At 39.6% G+C, this 21,260-nt stretch overlaps 1 protein-coding gene across 2 annotated transcripts in view; it reads right to left on the minus strand.

Annotated features, from left to right (window-relative positions):
* Window positions 1-21,260, minus strand: part of slc4a4b (solute carrier family 4 member 4b) — a 73,238-nt gene that overhangs the window by 39,247 nt on the left and 12,731 nt on the right. For both annotated transcript variants that reach the window (XM_036588815.1, XM_036588814.1), the window contains exons 2-5: window positions 16,826-16,896; window positions 11,562-11,735; window positions 5,368-5,503; window positions 80-240 (exon numbers count right to left, since the gene is read on the minus strand). In XM_036588815.1, the coding sequence (XP_036444708.1) occupies window positions 80-240; window positions 5,368-5,503; window positions 11,562-11,735; window positions 16,826-16,896 (542 nt within the window). The remainder of the gene's footprint in view (window positions 1-79; window positions 241-5,367; window positions 5,504-11,561; window positions 11,736-16,825; window positions 16,897-21,260) is intronic.

The raw sequence follows: 21,260 nt of genomic DNA on the forward strand, positions 1-21,260 counted from the left end.
ACAGAAAAATTAAAAACTATGCATCTCTTTGTAGCAAGTGCTGCTGGGAGTTGTAGTTTTTTTTGTTTTTTTTTTTTACCAACGATCTGCTGCAGTGAGTTGGCCTCCATGTCGAGCAAGATGGTGCCCTTCTCTATGCAGGTCTTCAGTTCAAAGAGCGAGTGCAGAGACAGAGTGGCCACATGAGGCTTACTCCACCTCTCTCCTCCTTTCTCCACCTTCTCCTCAAACTTTATCCACCTGGTGACAGAGAGGGACACACAGAGGCACACACAGAGAGACATGTTCATAACTAACAGCGCACTACAGCAAAAATATCATCACTGTTTATTCAGGGAGTTGTAAAGAGGCATGTATGTGTGCATCAACAACAGCTCTCCATTCAGCATATGTCCTGCTTTCATTAAAATAACAGAATACATGGAAAAAAGGCTGCGTTAAATTTGCTTGATTCAAATGTGTACATTGGCTCCACATGAATGAAATATACCTCTACATAATTACTATGTTAGCTTAGTTTAAGTTTATGGAACATATTTCATTTGTTTGGAACCAAGGTTCACATTTGAATCATGTAAATTCAACCACTTAATTTCATACGTAAATAAGACCAACGTTGACTACAACACTCAAAACGTAATCTAGAACATTCATCCAGATGTCCTAGAACTCTCAGCCACATGTTCCAGAAAACTGAAACAGGTGTCCAAGAACAGTCAGCCAGATGTTGTAAAACATTTAAACAGCCATTCTGGAACTCTCATCAGACATTCAAGAACTCTCAGCTAGATAATCTAGAACCCTCAGCCACATATTCTAAAACACTGAACCAGGTCTCCAAGACCACTTACCCAAGAGTCCAAAAAGAACTTATGCAAATGTCCTAGAACTCTCAGCCAGGAGTCCAAGAACACTCCACACCACAAAATGGTGGCAATGGGCCAAAAACTTTAAACTAGGTATTCTAGAACTCTACGCTAGATGTTCTCCGCTAGATGTTATTGAAATCTCAATAAGGAGCCCAAGTACACTTATGCACATATTCTAGAGCACTGAACCACTTTTCCAGCAACACTGACCCAGACATTCTAGAACTCTATGCCAGACCTTCTAGAGCTCTCAGCCACATATTCTAGAACACTGAACCAGGTCTCCAAGACCGCTCATTCAGGAGTCCAAAAAGAACTCATTCAAATGTCCTAGAACTCTCAACCAGGAGTCCAAGAACACTCGGCCAAATAGTGACATTTGGCCAAAAACTTTAAACTAGGTATTCTAGATGTTCTCAGCTAGATATTATAGAAATCTCAATCAGGAGCCCAAATACACTCATATTCTAGATATTCACATATCCTAGAGCACTGAACCACTTTTCAACTCACCCAGACATTCTAGAACTCTAAGCCAGACATTCTAGAACTATCAGCTAGACATTCTAGAACACTCAGCCAAATATTCTAGGAAACTGAACTATGTTTCCAAGAACACTTCTGCAGGAGTGCAAGAACACTTAGCCAGATGTTCTAGAACAGCTAGTCAAACATTCTAAAACATTTGGCCAAGCATTCTAGAACCCTAAGCCAGACGTTCTAGAAGTCGTCAGCCACAACAGTCAGCAGTTCCACAGCTCCATATCAGCTGGATTTGTCACGTCTATAGAGACAGAAGCCATTCACAGAATCCCACACTTCATACAGAAATGACTCTAAATCTGACAGACAAGCCCACACACACAGACGTATAGGTGGCCTGTTATAGCAGTATAGGTGGGCTGAGTTCCTGTCTGCACACTAAAAGCCTCCTAACGTGAAACAGAAGTGGATTTATTCTGCTTCTTGAGATTCCCTTTCCAGTGTATCCTCTCAAACACGCCTCAGTGAAATTCTGTACTGTGATACATTCTCATTTCAGAGGAAAGAACCGTAATCTCCTGTAAAACGGCTACTGAGTTCAGCTTAGCCGAGCTCTGCTATGATACTGAGCCTAAGATCTGATACCTGCACGCTCCCACTCTGTGAATGTTGGCTCACTATGTTACCTGATATGCAGGTAAACCCAGAGACCCCAGAGCACCCAGAGAACTCACATACTCTCTGTAACACAGGCCTGCAGTGACACGGGGCCTAGAAGAGTGAGTGAATTGGGTCTTTGTTGGCATATGAAACTTCCTGGACGCTTGCAGGCTCCACGCTGAAATTACACACATCAAACCAGGAGGCCTTTGTTCTCAGGGCCTCAGAAACTCTACAACAGGGGTGTCAGACTCAACCAGTAAAAGGGCCAAATCTGTGGCCAGAGTAAAAAATGTTTTTATTTCATTTTTAATTATTGTTGTGCCATAACCCAAACTGGCTATTGTTTATGCACAAACGTCAACAGTAGAATATGAACACTTATATTACACGGGCACTCGAAATATTCTTATATTTATATATTCTTATATTTAAATATTCTACAAATAGCTCTGTCTTCTCTGTCTTCACTCTTAAATATTCAATATTTAAATGTCCCCAGGAGCTCTGTCTTCTAAACCCACCTGTTTGCTTGAACTAGACACCTGGCATCCTTTCTTTCCTGCGAGTTCATTAAGACTTGAGCTCAGTTTCTGAGCAGCTGAATCAATGTTAAGTGTTTATATTGGTTGAACTGCAGCTGAAACACATTTGGTGATATGACTGGTATAGAATTGTGTAGAATTGAGGTGTAACCGCTGTCCCATAGACTATTGTTGGGGTGGGAGAGTGAGAGCACACATTACGTTGCAGTGCATGCTGGGGACTGTAGTGCAGTGTATTGTGAAACGGGCTAATATTAACAGAAAATTAAAATACTTTTGCGGGCAGCATAGGATTGTGTGGTGGGCCTAGCCTGGTGTTTGACACATGGGCTCTAGAAACTCTGATATAAAGACACTTCATTTGTCTTATGGAAACAAGTGTTGATTTTTTGAAAGTGAAGAAGTGACAGGGTCTGATTTGAATGCAGTTATTTTTTTGCAGGCCTTTTTTCTTATTATTATTTCTTTATTATTATTAGGCCATCATTTATTAGGCGTATTTGCTCGGTTAAAACTTGTAAAGACAACTTTGAATAATATAAGAGATAATATAAAAGTTCAGGTCTTGCGATTTGAAAATTGCGCTCTTTCAAACTGCAATTTCCATATAAAAACAACAAATCATTCAGCTCTAGAAAGAGATCAACAAGTCATGTGTGAAAGAGGACGAGAATAACGAGGGGCCTGAATGCACACGCTAAAATAAATAAAGTGCAGCCAAACAGATAACCAGTGCTCTTGGGAAATCACATCTCCCTTGAAACAGGTGAATGCTGCTTTGTCTTTTCATTGGCTTTGCTTTTCTCTCTGCTTTATTTCCAAAACTTGTCTGACGTCCTCCCTCTCTATCTCTATCTGCCTTTCTCCCTCCATCCCTCTTCTGCATGGTCATGGCTCGTCAGGGTGTCCAGGTAAGGCACAATCTCTCTCTCCCTTTATCTCTCTTACTACGTTCCTTTTCACATGGCTCTGATTTACTGATTTTGTTTACGTCTGAGTTTTCACTCCACATAAAAGGTAAATGCCTTAAATACCTGCTTATGTAACAGTGACCACAGACAGCAGTGACATAGCAGTTTCAAATTCCTGTTACATCTGTGTACGCGTGAGGAGGGGGTGAGCGTGAGTGTGAGTGTGCTGTCTCTGTATATTCACAATGACACTTCAGGAAGTCTTTCACGTTTTGCAGAACTGCTGAATTCCTTATAACTTCCTAGAAAGGCTGGTGTTTCCAGACTGCTGTGTGTACGCTTGTGGAATTCTAGTGAATGTTGGTGTGTCAGCCTTTTTCCAGCCGAACTGGAAGACGGGATCAATGCAGCAATGTTTCAGCATGCTCCTGAGGTCTGGGCAGGGCGCCATATGCACGCCTGTGTTTACGTTTACCAGGCCTGATTACATAACCGCCTAACTGCAGTTGTTTGAGCAGATCACAGTTATTTCACTTTTTAGCCCCCACGATCACAACAAACAGAATATGAATTTTCATCAGCTGAGTCGAGGCACATGAATGAAAGAAAGCAGAGAACCTTTTTGAGACATTTATAGGTTTCATAAAATCAACAAATGTTCTTCAGACTGGGTGCTATAACACCTTTAGAGGGCAGCAGTGTGTAACGTTTGTTTATTTAAAATTCGTTAATAACTCCTTTAGAGGGCAGCAGTGAGTAATGTTTTTTATATGATGTTTTTATTAACACCTTTAGAGGGCGGCAGTGAGCGACGTTTGTTTATTCAATGTCTGTAAATGACGCCTTTAGAGGGCGGCGGTGAGTCACGTTTGTTTATTTAATGTTTGTTAACAACACCTTTAGAGGGCGGCAGTGAGTAATTTTGTTTATTTGATGTTTGTTAACACCTTTAGGGGCAGAGGTGAGTGACGTTTGTTTATTTGATGTTAGTTAATAACACCTTTAGAGGACAGTAGTGAGTCATGCTTGTTTATGTGATGTTTGTTAATAAAACCTTTAGAGGGCGGCGGTGAGTAATGTTTGCTTATTTGAGCTCAAGCTGTGTCTGTGGTCAGTATGAAGAGCCAGAAGTCAAGATAGCTAATCTGCCAGTTTGGCTCCTTTAGGCTCACAATATAAAAGTTGCATGCAATTATTAAAAGAAAATAAAATTGCGATAAACAGTATAGCAACATGCCTTCACACCAATAAATGTTACGATAATTATGAGGAATGGGAACCACTATCAATTAGTGTGTTGTTATGAATTTATTAGTACCTATTGTGGCGTTCATAAAATCGAATGTGTATCAAATAAGTTAGTAAAAATGTAAATAAGTGGCCTAAGATGATGCATTTGTAAAAGCCTCAACAGAAGAATCCAGTGGTTCTCAAACCGGTTCTCAGGGATCCCCACCAGATAGGCCACCTTTTTGCTTTACGCCTATGCATTGTGAGTTGGGATGGAGCAAAAATGTGGACCGTCTGTGGATCCCTGAGGCCTGGTTTGAAAAAAGCTTATCAGACACCCTTGTCAAAGGGTGTCTGATATTTCTGCAAAGGGCTGGTGTGGCTGCAGGTTTTCATTCCAACAAAGCAGGAGCACATGTGATCAACTGTTTGTAAACCAGTTGATGCAACAGGTAGAATCAGGTGAACTCCAGCTTGTTTGGAATGAAAACTTGCAGCCACACCAGCCCTTTGTGGATAAGATTGGACCCCCTGTTTTACGTTAAGACGTTTGTCATTTGGGTTCTTTTCAAAAAAGACTTCAGTATAATAAATTAAATATTGATATTGGTAAAAAAAATGTGTGTGTGTGTCTGTGTCTGTGTGTTCATGTGTTTGTGTGTTTGCTACCTGGCTGTTTCCTTCCATTCCATCTCCTGTCCGTCAACAGCGAGCAGCTCATCCAGCTCAGTGAAGAGCTGTGGTGGGGGCGGCCCACTGTCCTCCTCTCCCAGGATGAAACGAATCCGCTCTGCAGCTGGAGAGACTGATGGAAAAATCAGCCAATCAGGGATAAATAACAGCACTGTTTTTGGTTGTGCTTGTTTTCACTCAAGTCACTCAAAATATAACTTTAACATATTATATATTTATATATTACACACACACACACACACACATATATGTACAAAAATTATATATACATATATATATATATATATATATATATATACATATATACACATAAATGTTCAGATTAATGAAATAATATTAAAACTATTTTAAGTATTATAACATTAAAATTTGACTTCTTCAAACTTGACTATTCAAGGCAGACTAATAAAGCCTATTTTCATAATCAGTTACTCTGTTAGGCTCCTCTTAGAACAAGTGAGCCCATAAAAACAGAGAATTGACATGTGCTGTGTGTGTGTGTGTGTGTGTGTATGTGTGTGTGTGTGTGTGTGTGTGTGTGTGTATGAGTGACAGGTTCAGCTTATGCAACAGCAATCATGCAAATTGAAGTGTGAAGCAAAGGGACACTGTAGACTACTGTTGGAGCTGAATGGCTGGAAATGTGTTCCTCATACCACAGGGGAAGCTCATGAAGGGAGATTGCCCAGATAACCGGGGCCACATGTCACATCTGTCCAAACGGAAAAAGGGTAAGGCCACTGCTTGTTGGCTAATTATGCGGCTTTGCTGGAAGTCTTGCCTTGTGAAATATTAATCACACTTACCAAACGGGGTTTTTCCTTCATCATTAGCGACTCAAAAGCAGAAAAGAGGATATTGTTATGTGATAAATGGAGAGGTGGGTGGGGTGGACAGGAGTGGCACAAGTTCACAATTATTCTGTGCATATACGTGTGTGTGTGTGTGTGTGTGTGTGTGTATGTGTAAGAGCACTGGCTTAAGGGTAGTCGGAGCCATAAACATATTTCAGTGAACAAAGATAATATCAAGATAATTACATTAAAATAAAGTTGGTTTGTTTGTTTATTTTATGTGTGCAACCTACTGTGTATTTAGGTTTTAATTGTTAATTATTGTTAATTATTATTAATTATAAAGTAATTTAGTTTTTTCTGTGCTTATTTTATTTTTTTATTTTTATTTGGTCTTTGGTATTTATTTTTTCATTATGTTTTTTTTTTTGGCTTTTTTTGGACAATTTTCTCAAATTTCTATTTTTCTCATTTCTGCTTTTTGCCTTTGTGTTGTAAAGCACGTTGAGTTGCATTTCAATGTACAAAGGTGCTATACAACGTTTGTTATTGTTATTTATTACGCCTCTCCTGCCTCTCTACACTGAGTGGAAATGTTTAGTTTTTTTCAGCCTTTCCTTTAAGCTCCCTGAACTCAAGTGCATTACATCTGTTATAGAACAGACTCTCTTATTCCTATAATAGACTTATCTGGAACACTATAACTGGAATTAGGTGTTTACACCACACGCTTCTTCCCTGGAATACTGCCATGTTAGTGGGAGATACCACACTGGCACATCAATGGAAAAAACAACAGCAGGAAAAGAGAGGGTGTGTCTGTGAGTCTGTCATCTGTCATATAATGCAAAGCCTCTCCATGAATCTTTGTACCTCTGTCTCTCTCCTCATCTAGCTGTCTGTCTGCCACCATCCCAGACTACCCACAGCACCACACAGCAGACCCATATAGGGACAGTGTGTTTGTATTTGCATGTGTGTGTTCTGTTTACGTGTTTACGTGTGTGTGACGTTTGGCATGTCATCCTGGATCAGGGCAAAGCAAGAGCCACCTCTGGAAAGACCAAACACCTCTCAGCTAAACACAATCTCAGTGTAAACACACACACACACACACACACACACACACACCAGCCAGAGGTGGCATGAGTTTAGAGTCACTCCTGATGTTTAAACTGTCTACACTGTTTTGAATTGATTCACTTCGACTCCCGACACTCCTTTTCAGACACCACCAGCTAATCTGACCAACATTTCTGTAGTTCAGTCCTTTAATTGTAAACGGAGTCATTCAGAGTGGTTTGGTGTGAAACGCTCTGTTCTAGAGAAACTTACAGACTCAGAACTGTTCACAGTGGTGGTGATAGAAACCAGACATTCAGAGCATTTGATGCCTCTAAAACAGGTTCGCCCCCGAATAAAGTAGTTAATGAGGACGTTCAATTTGGCCCATCAGAAAGTTATCCATAACCCCACCCCCTCACCCAACAGGAGAACAGTCATATTTTTATCTTATACAGAATTAATCACATTTTTTTGGCCCCCCAGGACAAAAGGCCTATGCATCCCTGTTCTCACAGAAAATTATTACACTGAATGGTTATGATTACATAACAATAATGATTAATCTTTATTTATATAGCACTTTTAACGCCGGTGGGAGCTCAAAGTGCTTTTGAGCTGCTTAAAGTACATTTCCTACATTATTTTATGACAGTTTTGCATTATGGTTTTGGCCAAACCTCCAGACGTGATGTGCCTTTGTGTTGTTGCTCGCCTATTACTTTCAAAACATTTTTTTTGGATTTACCACTATTTAACCATGATCAATGTTATGTACAAAACTCAGAGGACATGTGTAGGTTCACTGGCGGTTTTGCTTTTCTGTAAAAAAATGGCTATATTGGTGTTGTAAAGTAATCTGAGGTACTTTAAGTTTCTCTACAATGAACAGCTTCACATCAAACTAATCTGAATGACTTTCTTTACATCTCAACAACTGAAATAAGTTTGCAATATTGGTGGAATTCCTCTTTAATAGCCAAGACTATCAACTGACCTCTTCAGCTAACTGACATTCATCTGTACACGCAATTAAGTGAAAAGAACCTGGGTAATCACCAGCTATTAGCTTCCTACTGCAACAAGAGACAGCTCAGTCACTGAGAGGTCTGAATGAATCTGCTGGTCCAAAAACAATGGGGAAGAATTTTCAAACAGCTACATCAAGCAAATTAAACCAGTTCTATGTCAGAAATCAGTGATTAATGACAGAAGTAACTTTAATAAGCATATTATTGTGAATCTGGAAGACAAATACCTCCATACGCACCAGATCCTGAGCCCATTCCATTCAGATAAACTGGGCTCCTCAGATTAGTGCTATATTTTGAAGACTTCTCTCATCAGAGGCTACACTAAGCCTGTGTTTCACTCTTGAGACACTGAGGCGCGAGACACTGTGAAACTTTGCCAGCTCTAGCTTCAACTTATCAGCTAGTTACCAACCTTTTCATCAGCTGAAGGCCAGCAGCAAAATGGAAAATGTTGAAGTAGTGGCACTCAGACCTGTTCATGATGCATTTTAATTCCAAAGCTCATGCCGAAGATCTTTTGCCTGATACTTTGTGCAAACTGCATATGCCTAAATCATCACATACCCGCCTTGAGTTGCTCAGTGTCTCATATAGACTTGATTATGCGGTTTCCGACACTGTATGACACACTGTTATCTATAAAAATAGACAAAAGTATGTTGTATATATTCAGCACCTGAATGGTAGAAGCAGGCGGGCTGCATAAGAATTGATGCAGTTCTGTGTTTAGGATCGGAGTGAGGAACATGACTCTAAGCACGAAAGACTTTCTGCACTGACCAACACCACCTGACCACTCCCAAATTTAAGTACTAGCTTGAATCCTTCACGGTGGCTAAAAGCAATGCCATAAGCTTCCCTAACCTGTTCCAAGCCAGTGGAGGCCAACACCTCCTCTAAAACCCTTATTATGTGGCTTCCCCTGACAAAGCGAAATGCTAGTAAACACTTTAGCCACTGTTCCCGACCCTATCATCTGCTACAAAGGGGGAATGATGTAAGAGATACATGCTCCATTCACGTTTGACCACAAGCCAGAGCTCGGCATGACCTCAAATGGCCCACTGTGTGACCACATGAGGAGAAACCAGGACAATGAAGCGGCTTACTGGCCGAGGGGGCGTGGTGGCAGCAGGGGATAAGATGGGATAAGGAGGTCCTGCTCTGCCCCCTGTGACTAAGCAACTCGTTCGGGTCGACGTTTGGCTTGGCCGCGAAAGTATATTAGGAGTTGTGGCTGAGCGATACGGCAAAAATACAGTAGCACAACGCGCGGAGACACTTTCACGATATACGCATCAAATTATTTAGTTTTGATAAGATATAAGATATAGATTTTGGGGTATGTTGCCTTGAGGCAACATTGTGCAACAATGAGAAGAAATTATATAAAGCTGTGTTCCCTGAAATGGTGAGACCTAGCTTGTGACTGGCTAAATCCATTGTCATGCAGTGTTGCTTCTAGGCAACAAACATATTTCTGCAAATTCTCAAAGCAAAAAAAATTATACTGAACATTAAAAAAGAGGTTTAAAGGTGCCCAATAAGTACTCTTCCCTTTATTGTTGATGCCATCGTTGTCTTTAAATATGTATATCATAATTGTAAAGTGTGGAAAATGAGTTTGTCGCCCTGAGGCAACATTGTGCAATAGAGGGTTAAAAGCTATGAGTACAATGATTTTAATTCAACATTTTTATGTTTCACATACTGCACTGCACTAAATCTGATTAAACAGGACTAAATATGTTCTTTTTCAATGAAACATGTAGTTCTTCAGTTCTTTCTGAGTGCTGCCGAAATTTAGGATTTGCTCAGAAAAGCATACTGTGGCGTATTGTGACATTAATTACTAAGATATGATAAAATATCGCCATACCGGCCCACCCCAACTTCAAGTGTAAAAATGCACTAGTGCTTTGTGATGCATGCTTGTTTTTTTCAACATTTAAAAATATTGGCTGTTCATTGTTTTTCCTATTTTCTGCTCCTGTATAAACAGTTTTACGCAGTCAGGTTTGTCTACTCAGTGTCACACACAGACGCAGACACGCAGACTAACATATGCTCACAGACTGAAAAAAGAGGCTGGATTAACATATCGGTTCTAGCAGCTTGAGTAGAGATTAGTGAAACAGACTCCCTCATCTCTCTCGCTCTGCTCTTCCTTGTGCCTCTCGCAAACACCTCGCTCATCCGTTAGCTTATCATGTGAATATACACAGTATGAGGCAGTATAATATAAACAAGCTACTGGTATTGAGTTATTATCATTGGAAATGAGAGCTAAGGCTGCTTATGTTTCCTCTCGACATTGTCCAGCAGGAGAAGAACGGAGAGGCTTACGTTATTTGGGAAAATGTTCAACTCTAAAAATCCCTAAAAGCCTTTTTAAGTGCTAAGCGGTATTTACACGCGTGCTGAGTGTTTATAAGCCAAGCTGTAGAAGTTTGAGAGTTGTGTTTAGATGGGGGGTGTCAGGAGCAAAGACGCATGCTAGGGGGTTCAGATGCTAATCGTTTGAGATGTTACGTGTTTGAGATGTCAGATGTTTGCAATACTAGGTGATTCAGATGTTTGGTTTTTGAGATGTTAGGTGTTAAAAGATGCTGTATGACTGCAGCTGTAGGTGTTTGAGATGCTGAGTGTTTGAGATGGTAGGTGTTTCAGATGTCAGGTGTTTCAGATGTTTAGTTTTTGAGATGTTAAGTGTTTGAGATGTTTAGTTTTTGAGATGTTAGGTGTTTGAGATGTTTGGTGTTTGAGATGTTTGGTGTTTCAGGTGTTTGGTTTTCGAGATGTTAGGTGTTTCAGATGTTTGCTGTTTGAGATGCTTGGTGTTTCAGGTGTTTGGTGTTTCAGATGATTGGTGTTTGAGATGTTAGGTGTTTGAGATGTTTGGTGTTTGAGATGTTAGGTGTTTGAGATAATTGGTGTTTGAGATGTTTGGTGTTTCAGATGTCTGGTTTTTGAGATGCTAGCTGTTAAAAGATGCTGTATGATTGCGACTGTAGGTGTTTGAGATGCTGAGTGTTTGAGATGCTAGGTGTTTGAGATGTTTAGTTTTTGAGATGTTACGTGTTTCATATGTTTGGTGTTTCAGATGTTTGGTGTTTCAGATGTTAGGTGTTTCAGATGTTAGGTGTTTCAGGTGTTTGGTTTTTGAGATGCTAGCTGTTAAAAGATGCTGTATGAATGGCGACTGTAGGTGTTTTAGATGTTAAGTCTTTGAGATACTGTTTGTCTGAGATGCTGGGTGTTTCATGGACACATGACTTACTGAGTGGTTTGAGAATACTGGGGGCGGAGTCATCTGCATTCTCAGCGTCGGATTTGTCGCTCACGCCTTCCGTCACCCGTTCTCTCCTCTCTTTGTGATTGGACCGTCTCCTGTGTCTCCTCCGCCGACGGTAACTCTTGGGCACGTGAACACCGATGTATACTGTGTGATGACCTGTATGCACAAACATATACAGACAAGGAATAAGGCACGATAAGATTACAACACATGGCATCATTAGGTAATAACAATCCAATCTTCCTTCTAATCCACAAAGACACACACACACACACACACACACACACACACACACACACCTGTAACTGGTTCAGGAGGAAATCTCAGCATCTAAATGAGATTCAGGTCATACATAGATTCATACTTAAAAACGACGGTTCTTCATGGGTTCTTTAGTAAAGAAAATGGTTGTATATGGAACCATGAACACTCGAAGAACACTTTGCATGATTAAAATACAGACATATCACCAAAAAGGATTCTTCTATTGTAACAACCATCTACAGTATTTAATCATGCAAAGGGTTCTTTGAATGTTCATGGTTCTATATATAACCATTTTCTTCACTATAGAACCCCTGAAGAACCATTTTTTAAGAGTGTAGGTAGATATAAAACACTGATGTAACTGTAAATACAGCTCATTTGATCAACTCTTTGTGCGTGGGTATGGGTGACTGCATAATCCTAACCTGCTAAAGAATAAATAAATAACATTAACTTACGAGGACCACCAAAAAGATTGCTGTTTTCCGCATTACTACATGTGGTCCTCATAAGTATGGCAATACAAGTTCACAAAAGCACACACAGACACAGCAGTATCTAAATGAGATTTTGATTGGATGTGTATGACTAGATATGAGATAATTACAGCAGCACTGCTGACGTGGAGCGACAAGTTACGTCTTCATTAGTTGCTTATTTTCTTCAAACTTCAAATAAACTATTATTATTCTTAACACTCCACTGTTTTTCTTTCTACCCTGAGCAGCTGCAGTTTCCAAAGACATTATCAAAGAAATGCCACTGTTTTCGCAAACTGTGCGTGTGTTTTCCTGAGTGGGTGATCTGACCGCTATCTCGTACACATTAGCATGTAAATAAATGCCAACTACTTCCCGTTCAGTGGAAAAGACAGGAAACAGCAGCCACCGCCAGGAAGTGAATTCCGAAACACAGAGCAGCACGCCTTGTGCCAGATAACCTCTTTTCTGTCTCTCTCTCACCCCTCCCACCTCGTACACATGTATGAGCAACCTAATTCACACACAGACAGTGAGCGTGTGTCTATATGAGAGTGTACAAATGAATGATGTACATGGACAGACTATATGACAAACATATAGAATTATGATTACAACAAGATATACAAGAAAAAATTTACAGTACAGTACGGTAATTTATAGAGCTATAAAGGAGTGGAATTCCCTAAAGGTCTCTGCCTAAAATAAGAGTAAAATAATGTTTAAAAACTAATAAAAAGACACTATTTAACAAATTTAAAGATCACTTAAGTAAATAGGTCCTTGACATCTGGAATAATACTGCGGTCGGCAGGGATGTACATACCTACCAGAACAGAGTCAGCTAAGGCCTTTGTAAGATACACCAAATGACCTTTTCTTTCACTGTAATTTTTCCGTTTTCAGTCGTCTTTCTACTGTTATTTTCTGTTTTTTATTGTTCTACTATGTTATTTTCATGTTTCATGTTTTGTTTTCTCTCAGCTTCTTTTTGTTTGTTCTTTTCTTTTATTTTATCTTTGTTTTATTTGACTTATTTCTTTGATTGTTATTGCATTATTTTGTAATGTATGGTATGTATTTTGTCTACGGGACCCCAGGAAGAATAGCGGCTATCATGACAGCAGCTAATGGGGATCCTAAAAACAAACAAATAAACAAATAATTGATGAAGTCATTTTCATGATGCACAATATATCTATCATAATATTTAGTCTTTACAGACAAAATGCACCAACAAAATGATACTGGCACATTTAAAAAACATTTTTTAATCGTACGTTTGCAAAAACAAACTTTACCCTGCCACACGGTGGCCACTCAATGCAAGCAAGTTTAGCTGTCCAGTTCTAGGCTAGGCCTAGTTCTGAAAGCAGGATAGAAAAGGTCTAATATTCTTTTGTGTAAAACTCTCCTGTGGCCTGCCAGCGAAACTCACGTCTCATTTGCATGAAGTTGTGAAAAGCTCAACTTTTTATTGCACGATTTGCGATGCAGCTGCTCCCACAATCCCTAAAGCACAACTGTCACCTGTCCAAACAGAAATTAAGGAGGTGAAACGTACATCACCTCGCTTTACTGTAACGTAAATTCAGCGTAAAAAGAGGACATAAACCGATGTTATAATGGGCTGACATTCAATCAGCTACTTCTGAATGTGCATTTTTTTCAGTATCTATACACCAGTTTGGCTCTCTTTAATAATAACTGATCTATAATCTGAGCGATCTCTATAATATCTGTCTTTTTTAGAAGTAATGACGATAACCATGATTGCCCTGAAAGACATATTGTGGCGTAAACTATCACTATAGATAATAACATATCATCATATTGTCCACCCCTTTGTACGTGTGAGTGTATGAGCATGTGTTCTGTCTGATACCATGACACTAATTACTGAGAATCTGATCTGAACCTTGGGCAGAAGGCCACTCCAAAAATCTGCCCCGACACTGTTTACTGCCGGCAGCCCCACCATCAGCCTTGGAGCTAAATTTATGAGAACACAGCATGTCCCAGCAAAAGAGTTGACAATACAACAGGCTTGTCAAAATTACCATGAAATGTTTTGATGTGTGTCTTCTGAGATATTTATTGGCCAGCGTGGCCAGGCGCTTTCACCAAAACAGCTGCTAAAAAAAGACAGCCCAAACATCTGGGATTTGTTGACATGTACAACAATATGCCTGTATAATTGAGAATAAAAACATCTTGTATGTCCACACCGTATTTACACTGTTCCAATAGGACAAAAAGTTCTAAACGCAACATATTCAGCTGATTAAAAACAGTAAGCATCGAATTTAATCAGGATTATGTTTACCCTGACCCTGTCTTAAGCACATCCAAAGTGTAAGCAGTATATATTGTTAGCTTGGGAATTTACAGGCACAAAAAAACTAACTTCATTTCTGTCATCATTCATGTCATTCAGAGTCATACACTCGAGGCGTGACAGCACATAACAGCTCAACTTGGTCCACAGAGAATAAGAATAAATGCTTTGAGGGTCTCCATAAAAACGTAAAACTCCTTTTCTACAAAACATGACGGAATATTTACCAACACAGGATTAATATAACCTGAGATTATTTCTATGGTTTGTTTTAAAGTGCAGGATTAATATAACCTGGGATTATTTCTATGGTTCGTTTTATAGCACATGATTAATAAACCCTGGGATTATTTCTATTGTTCATTTTATAGCACAGGATTAATATAACCTGGGATTATTTCTCTGGTTCATTTTACAGCACAGGATTAATATAACCTGGAATTATTTCCATGGTTCATTTTATAACACAGAATTAATATAACCTGGGATTATTTCTATGGTTTGTTTTACAACAAGATTCATATAACCTGGGACAATTTCTATGGTTCATTTTATAGCACAGGATTAATATAACCTGGGATTATTTCTATGGTTTGTTTTAAAGCTCAGGATTATTATAGCCTGGGTTTGTTTCTATGGTTTGTTTTAAAGCACAGGATTATTATAAGATGGGTTTGTTTCTATGGCTCGTGTTATAGTACAGGATTAAATATACAGTGAATATTACATTATCCATCTCCTGATGTAAAAATAATTTTCCTGTCTGAATATTACTTAAGGCTGTTTAAAGTTATGATTACACAGGTTGATTCAAAAAGTTTCATCCGATTTCAAAGCGCCGTATTTTTACAACCATGAGGCGCCGAGGAACCAATCACATACCAACTGAAGGAGGGAGTCATATGGTTTCTGACGGTCAGTGGATGATGGCTCCCCTCAGTCTGAGAGGAGATGCGACCCCTGAGCAGAAAGTGTTCTGCATTCTCCACTGCAATAAGAGTGAATCCGTCATAACTGTGCAGCGTGATTTTCGTGGGCAGTGAACCTCCAACAGCTCGTTCGTCGCTTGTTCCACAACACTGGATGATCTCCGAAATCGCACTGAAAGAGCCGTGAGTGCAGCGACACCCGACATGCTCAATCGAGTGTGGGATGAATTTGACTATGGCGTGGATGTTGTCCATTCAGCTGGAGGAGGTTCATACTGAGACCTTGTACAATTACATAATAAACTTTACGCTCATTTAAACCATTTACAGTTTACTGCATTGTTCTGTAATGATTTACAAGAGAAATAAATCATTTAGAAAATGGATGAAACTTTTTGAATCACCCTGTACTTATGTACTTTATACACACTGATCACAGTGTGTCACAGAGGAATTGCGCTCTTTAGCTTTGTGCATGAGCTGTTTGACCAAGAGAGAGAGAGAGAGAAAGAGCGATAGAAAGAGAGAGAAAGAGAGAGAGAGAGAGAGAGAGAGGGGGTGGGAGAGGGAGATGTGTACTGTGTCACATTCCCCAAAGAAGAAAACAGACGGCATATGAAAACAGTAAGAAGGTGTGAAAGAGTCGATGTGCCCACAGTGACTAACGTTTGAGTGCGCATGTGTGTGTTGTGGTTATCGGGTCTGCTATAGATAGTTTGTGCAAACATCAGTTGGATTTACTTAAATCCCTGAAACACTGCAAACATACCTCAACTGAATTTTACACCAGTGTGGCAGAGCTCTGTGTGTGTGTGTGTGCGTGTGTGTGTGTGCACAGGCAGTGAGGATTACGGTACTACACATCTTCACACGTCTAGCGTGTGCAACATCTGCACACTCATGTTTATCACCCATAATCCTCTCCTGAGCTCATCAACATGTCAACACCACGGTGTCAACAACTCACTGATTCACTCAGACCACCAGAGAGACAGAGAGAGAGAGACAAACATAAATAAAGAAAAGAAAGAGAGAACGACAATAAGAAAAACCACAACGGAAAAACAATGAAAGAGAGGAAAGCAACAACAACAACAAGTGGAAGAAAGAAACAACACAGTAAAGACCACTGAAAAACAGAGAACAACAACAAAAAGCTATGCTCTTACAGATGAAGACAGTGTGTGTGTGTGTGTGTGTGTGTGTGTGTGTGTGTGTGTGTGCGAGCCTTACCCTCAACCTCTTCTTCATCACACAGGTGTTTGTACGAGGCTCCCCTGTCCACCACAGCCTCATCGTCCACTCTGCAGAGAAAGACAGATAGAGAGAGAGCGAGAAACAGATGAGTAAGTGTGAGAAAACAGTGACGGTAAGTCTGAACCATAATGCACAACATCAGTGCCAGTTTCAGAAGTGAACTGCCTAAAATCAGAAATGTATTGATTTCATATAATATTCAATAACGCAGTAATGCACTCAAGACTGTGTGTTACAGTGATGTTACCACGGTTAAGTTGGGGTGTTAGGCACGACATGAAGCAGTAGTAAAACCTCCTTTACCATGGTACTGTTGTAAAATAATTATTTCACCAAGCAATATAGCCCATTAACAATGTTTGCCAAGCCACAAAATCAAGGATGCACAATGATATCGTATCAATAATATAATGAATCTTATCAGTACTGGCAGATAATTACCTAAAATATATTGGTAACATACCAATATTTGACAGCATATTTACTGTACTCTGGGAGGACATATTGTTTAGGTGACACTAGGCTGCTACACTAAAATTCATTTCAGTGCATTTGCAACTCCATAGACATAAATCTTATGTTTGGTAGATTTCCCAATTTCTATATTGGCAGATATGCACATGAAAAATATCATATATTGGCATCAGCCCACAGTCACCATATTGGTACATCCTTAAACATAATGGTCGGTTAATCATAACAGCTATTATTCATTTGATGCATTAATACAAAATTGATGCATGCAGTTAAAATAAACTGACGTATATAATCACAATTATCTAAGCTGACTGCAATTATTTTACATAGTTGTTGGATTTCACAATCATAATATGCCTCAACAAGCAAAGTGTGAATGTAACATGTTAAAAGAGCAGCATGAATAATGTTTATTTATTAGCTATGTGGCTAATACTAACATTCATTTTAGAATGTATGCTAGCAGAATGGTTGTTTTTACTTATATGTTTACTCTCAAAAAATTTGCTTTGCTAAACTTTATACAACAACAACAGTGTAATGCATGATTCTGACAGTTCAACCAGTATTAGCTACTAAATACTACTAGAAAGTGAGATGGCTAATCAGCATTTTTGGCCACTTTAGACTTGTACATTAAGGCTAGTACATTTTTAGTTGCAATTATTTATATCACCATTAATTGTCAGCTAAAAATCAATGATCGTGACAGCCCTACTTGCAGTCATATCTGTGTATATGAAGTATTTTACAACATTATAATGTGAAAAAAATGTCCAATGTATCACAGACAATGATTTTAGAAGTGGAACTACAATTATTACTGAATTTATGAATATTGTATTCAATAATCAGTGTTAAATGCTGACGTCTCAGTATGTCTTCTGGATGTGGCCTCTTTTAAACTTTATTCAAGTTGCACAGAGAGCAAAACTGTTCTGCATATTAGCCTAAATGTTCTTTCCCTGCTGGAAAGGACAGCTTAGTTCTTCTTGTCAATCAGAGTGAACCTACGCAAATGTTAGGCTTCGATTCATTCAATCAGGTGTGTTGGGGGCAGAGCAGACACAGGAAAAGTATGCAAAACCCCCTGTGGCCATGACCGGGAACTGCTGTGCAACGTCACATATTCAGAATTCACCGGTAGGTGCTTTCCTCCATGCGTGCTCAGCTGTTGCATGAGGGGTAGCTTAAAAAGACGCTGTGACTGGCCACACGTGTCTCTGAGGAAGCACATGCTAGCCTTTAACCTGCCTGATCACAAGACATAGTGCCATCTGGGCGGGCTAGATGGGAATTAGCAACAAGCAACATTTGGGAGAAAATTGGGCGAGAAGATCTTTACTTAGACTAAATTACTCTGTCAAGCACTGACTCTATTTTGTAGTCTAACACTCTGATTAATCTGGGTCCCGAAAAGCAGTATCGAAAAGGAAAATTCACGCAAGCCCCCCCCTCCCTTCTGTGCCTGCAACTCATTAGTACTGCACTAAACAAGCCCCTCAGAACCACAGTGCTGGCCTGGAATCAGCTTTATACTACACATATAATCATATTCAGTTATATTTTAAAGGCACTCGAGCTCTCAACAGTTGAAGAGGCCTGTTTGTGTGGAGTTTTCACTCTTAAGACCTAAACACACCAAGCATGCTTTTTTTGGATGGAAAATGGTTTTTAACGCAGTGGAACCTTCATATCAAGTCCAACGCATTTTATAAACACTCCAATGACAAGGGAAGAATAAGAGGAAGATGAAATGGACTCCTCAAGCAGCGACAATGAATTTATCATTTCTCTTTTAGGCACCGCACAAACTGGGTACACCCCATTCTGCATAAAACACAAGAACACAGGGCGTTCCAGCACATTATGCAAGAGCTGAAGGTGTATAATGAGCGATTCTAAAGGTATCGTTTTGTGTGTCAGTGGAAGGAATTCGGAGCACCGCTTCTGCTTGTAGCTCTTCTCATCAAAAAGCAAAATTAAATTTAAAAAATCATTCAAATCTTGCTGCTGTTTAAGCTGTTGTGCTCTACTATCAGCAAGATGAGTTTTTCTGCTGCTTTACTGATGCACATTTACTTGGACTGCAGAGCTCTGATTGATCAGGCTGATTTTTAATGTCTGCCCATTTCTGATTTGATGTGAAGGTCTGTGTTCATATGTTTGTGTTCATTTTCAAAACTTGTGTTTTTTTTTTCACCTGTAAAAATCAGACTGTGAATAGTAGACCTTAGTTCGGTGGCTTATTTGGTGGAACACGATGAAAAAGGTAACATGTTGAATTTATTTGGTTCAAATGATGTACACTGAGAAAGAACCAACACAGACATCATACACATTAATGCAGTACACACAACTCACAAAGACACAATACACAAAACACAAGTAGAAAGACACACCCCACCACCACCACCACATGCAAAACACCTACAGTTGCACTAAGCCCTTTTGGTTGACGTAAAACAAATATACTACGTCTATCCTTTTGTCTCACAAACAGTTCTCACGGACCATATGCCTCAGTTTCGTTCCAATGCCCTTCTTCACCTTAAAAATGCTCTATAGACATGAATGTTACAACATACCTAATACAACATAACTGCCTGTGCAAATAATACAATCAGTCAAATTTCAGATAAGCCTTCCTACAATGGCTCTGATCACTCCTCTCTCTCTGTTCTTAAAGCTAAGTACACAATTGACAGCTCCACTCGACTTAACAATCTCTTTCGCACCCTCATAGCGAACTTCTCAGGGCATTCTAAAAATATTCACAGCTCAAAGGAGGCTGAGGCAGGTCATTGTGGGGTTTCCCATGCACACTCTCAGTGAGAAGTAGGAGTAGGGTCTTGAATGAATGTGAATGAACCTTCTCCAAGCCTTAAATAGAAAGTGCTGATACCACAAGCAGCTGCTAGGGTTGGGAAATATACAACTATAAGAGTAAATGTGGGGATGACGCTGCTGCTTGATGTAGATTTCGCCGTATTGTTTAGCTTCGCCACTGTTGTCATAGTGCTGTTAGTATGTTTTTTTGGTATATCTTGATTGTTTTTGGTATATCTAGGTTGTTATTGTGCAAACAGTGAAAAACATTGCGATATAAATTGCAATTCATATCGCCCACCGCTACCAACTTCCTCCACAGTAGTTACACGATTATTTCATTTTGCAAGCACTGGGTACCATTTTCAGCATATTTTGAGGCAGGATCTGCCAGTTGAAGTGGGAATTTTCAACCCTAACTTGCTTGTATTTGCTTCGCTATGTTCTAGTTACGTTTGTATATTAAGGGTTAAACTCTTTGACTTGGCTTCGGGCCTCTTTGAAGGATATGAATCAAGTCCAACCAAACGTTTAGCATTTTTTCTAATGTCTTTTGGCAACACACCAAGTCTGGACATCTTTGAAGAAGACTAAAAACTGATTCCCAATGGAATACAGACAGGAAACAGAGAGGGTGAGAGAATTAACAGATGTTCAGCTTGGGCAGACAAATGATCTCACAAATGCTTGCATTAACGTTCACTCTATGCATTCTCTTATAATAACTAGCTACTCACTTATAGTGAGTTTTCACGGTGTGCTTGATCTGATTCTTATTATATTTTATACGTCCGCTCACTTTCTCCCACTATTAATCAATAAATGACAATGAAAGACAAACATGGCACTTCAGATTGACGCTATCATGTGAATCAGGCCATGTCTTTGACCAATCATGGCCCTCCATAGGAATAAATCTTATGAAACAAGCGTAGTAAAGGGTGTTGCTAGCAGCTGCAGACCCCGGAGAAGGCAGACTGGTCAAAGGTCGTCAGGGTTGCGCCATCGTAATGCAAGGACAGGTGTGGAATGCGTAGGAGAGACTGATTTACACCAGTTCATGTCCTAACAGCTCTCGACACCATATGAGGAGATGGAGGCTGGT

Source organism: Colossoma macropomum, unplaced genomic scaffold, assembly GCF_904425465.1.
Source record: "Colossoma macropomum unplaced genomic scaffold, Colossoma_macropomum, whole genome shotgun sequence".
NCBI lineage: Eukaryota > Metazoa > Chordata > Actinopteri > Characiformes > Serrasalmidae > Colossoma > Colossoma macropomum.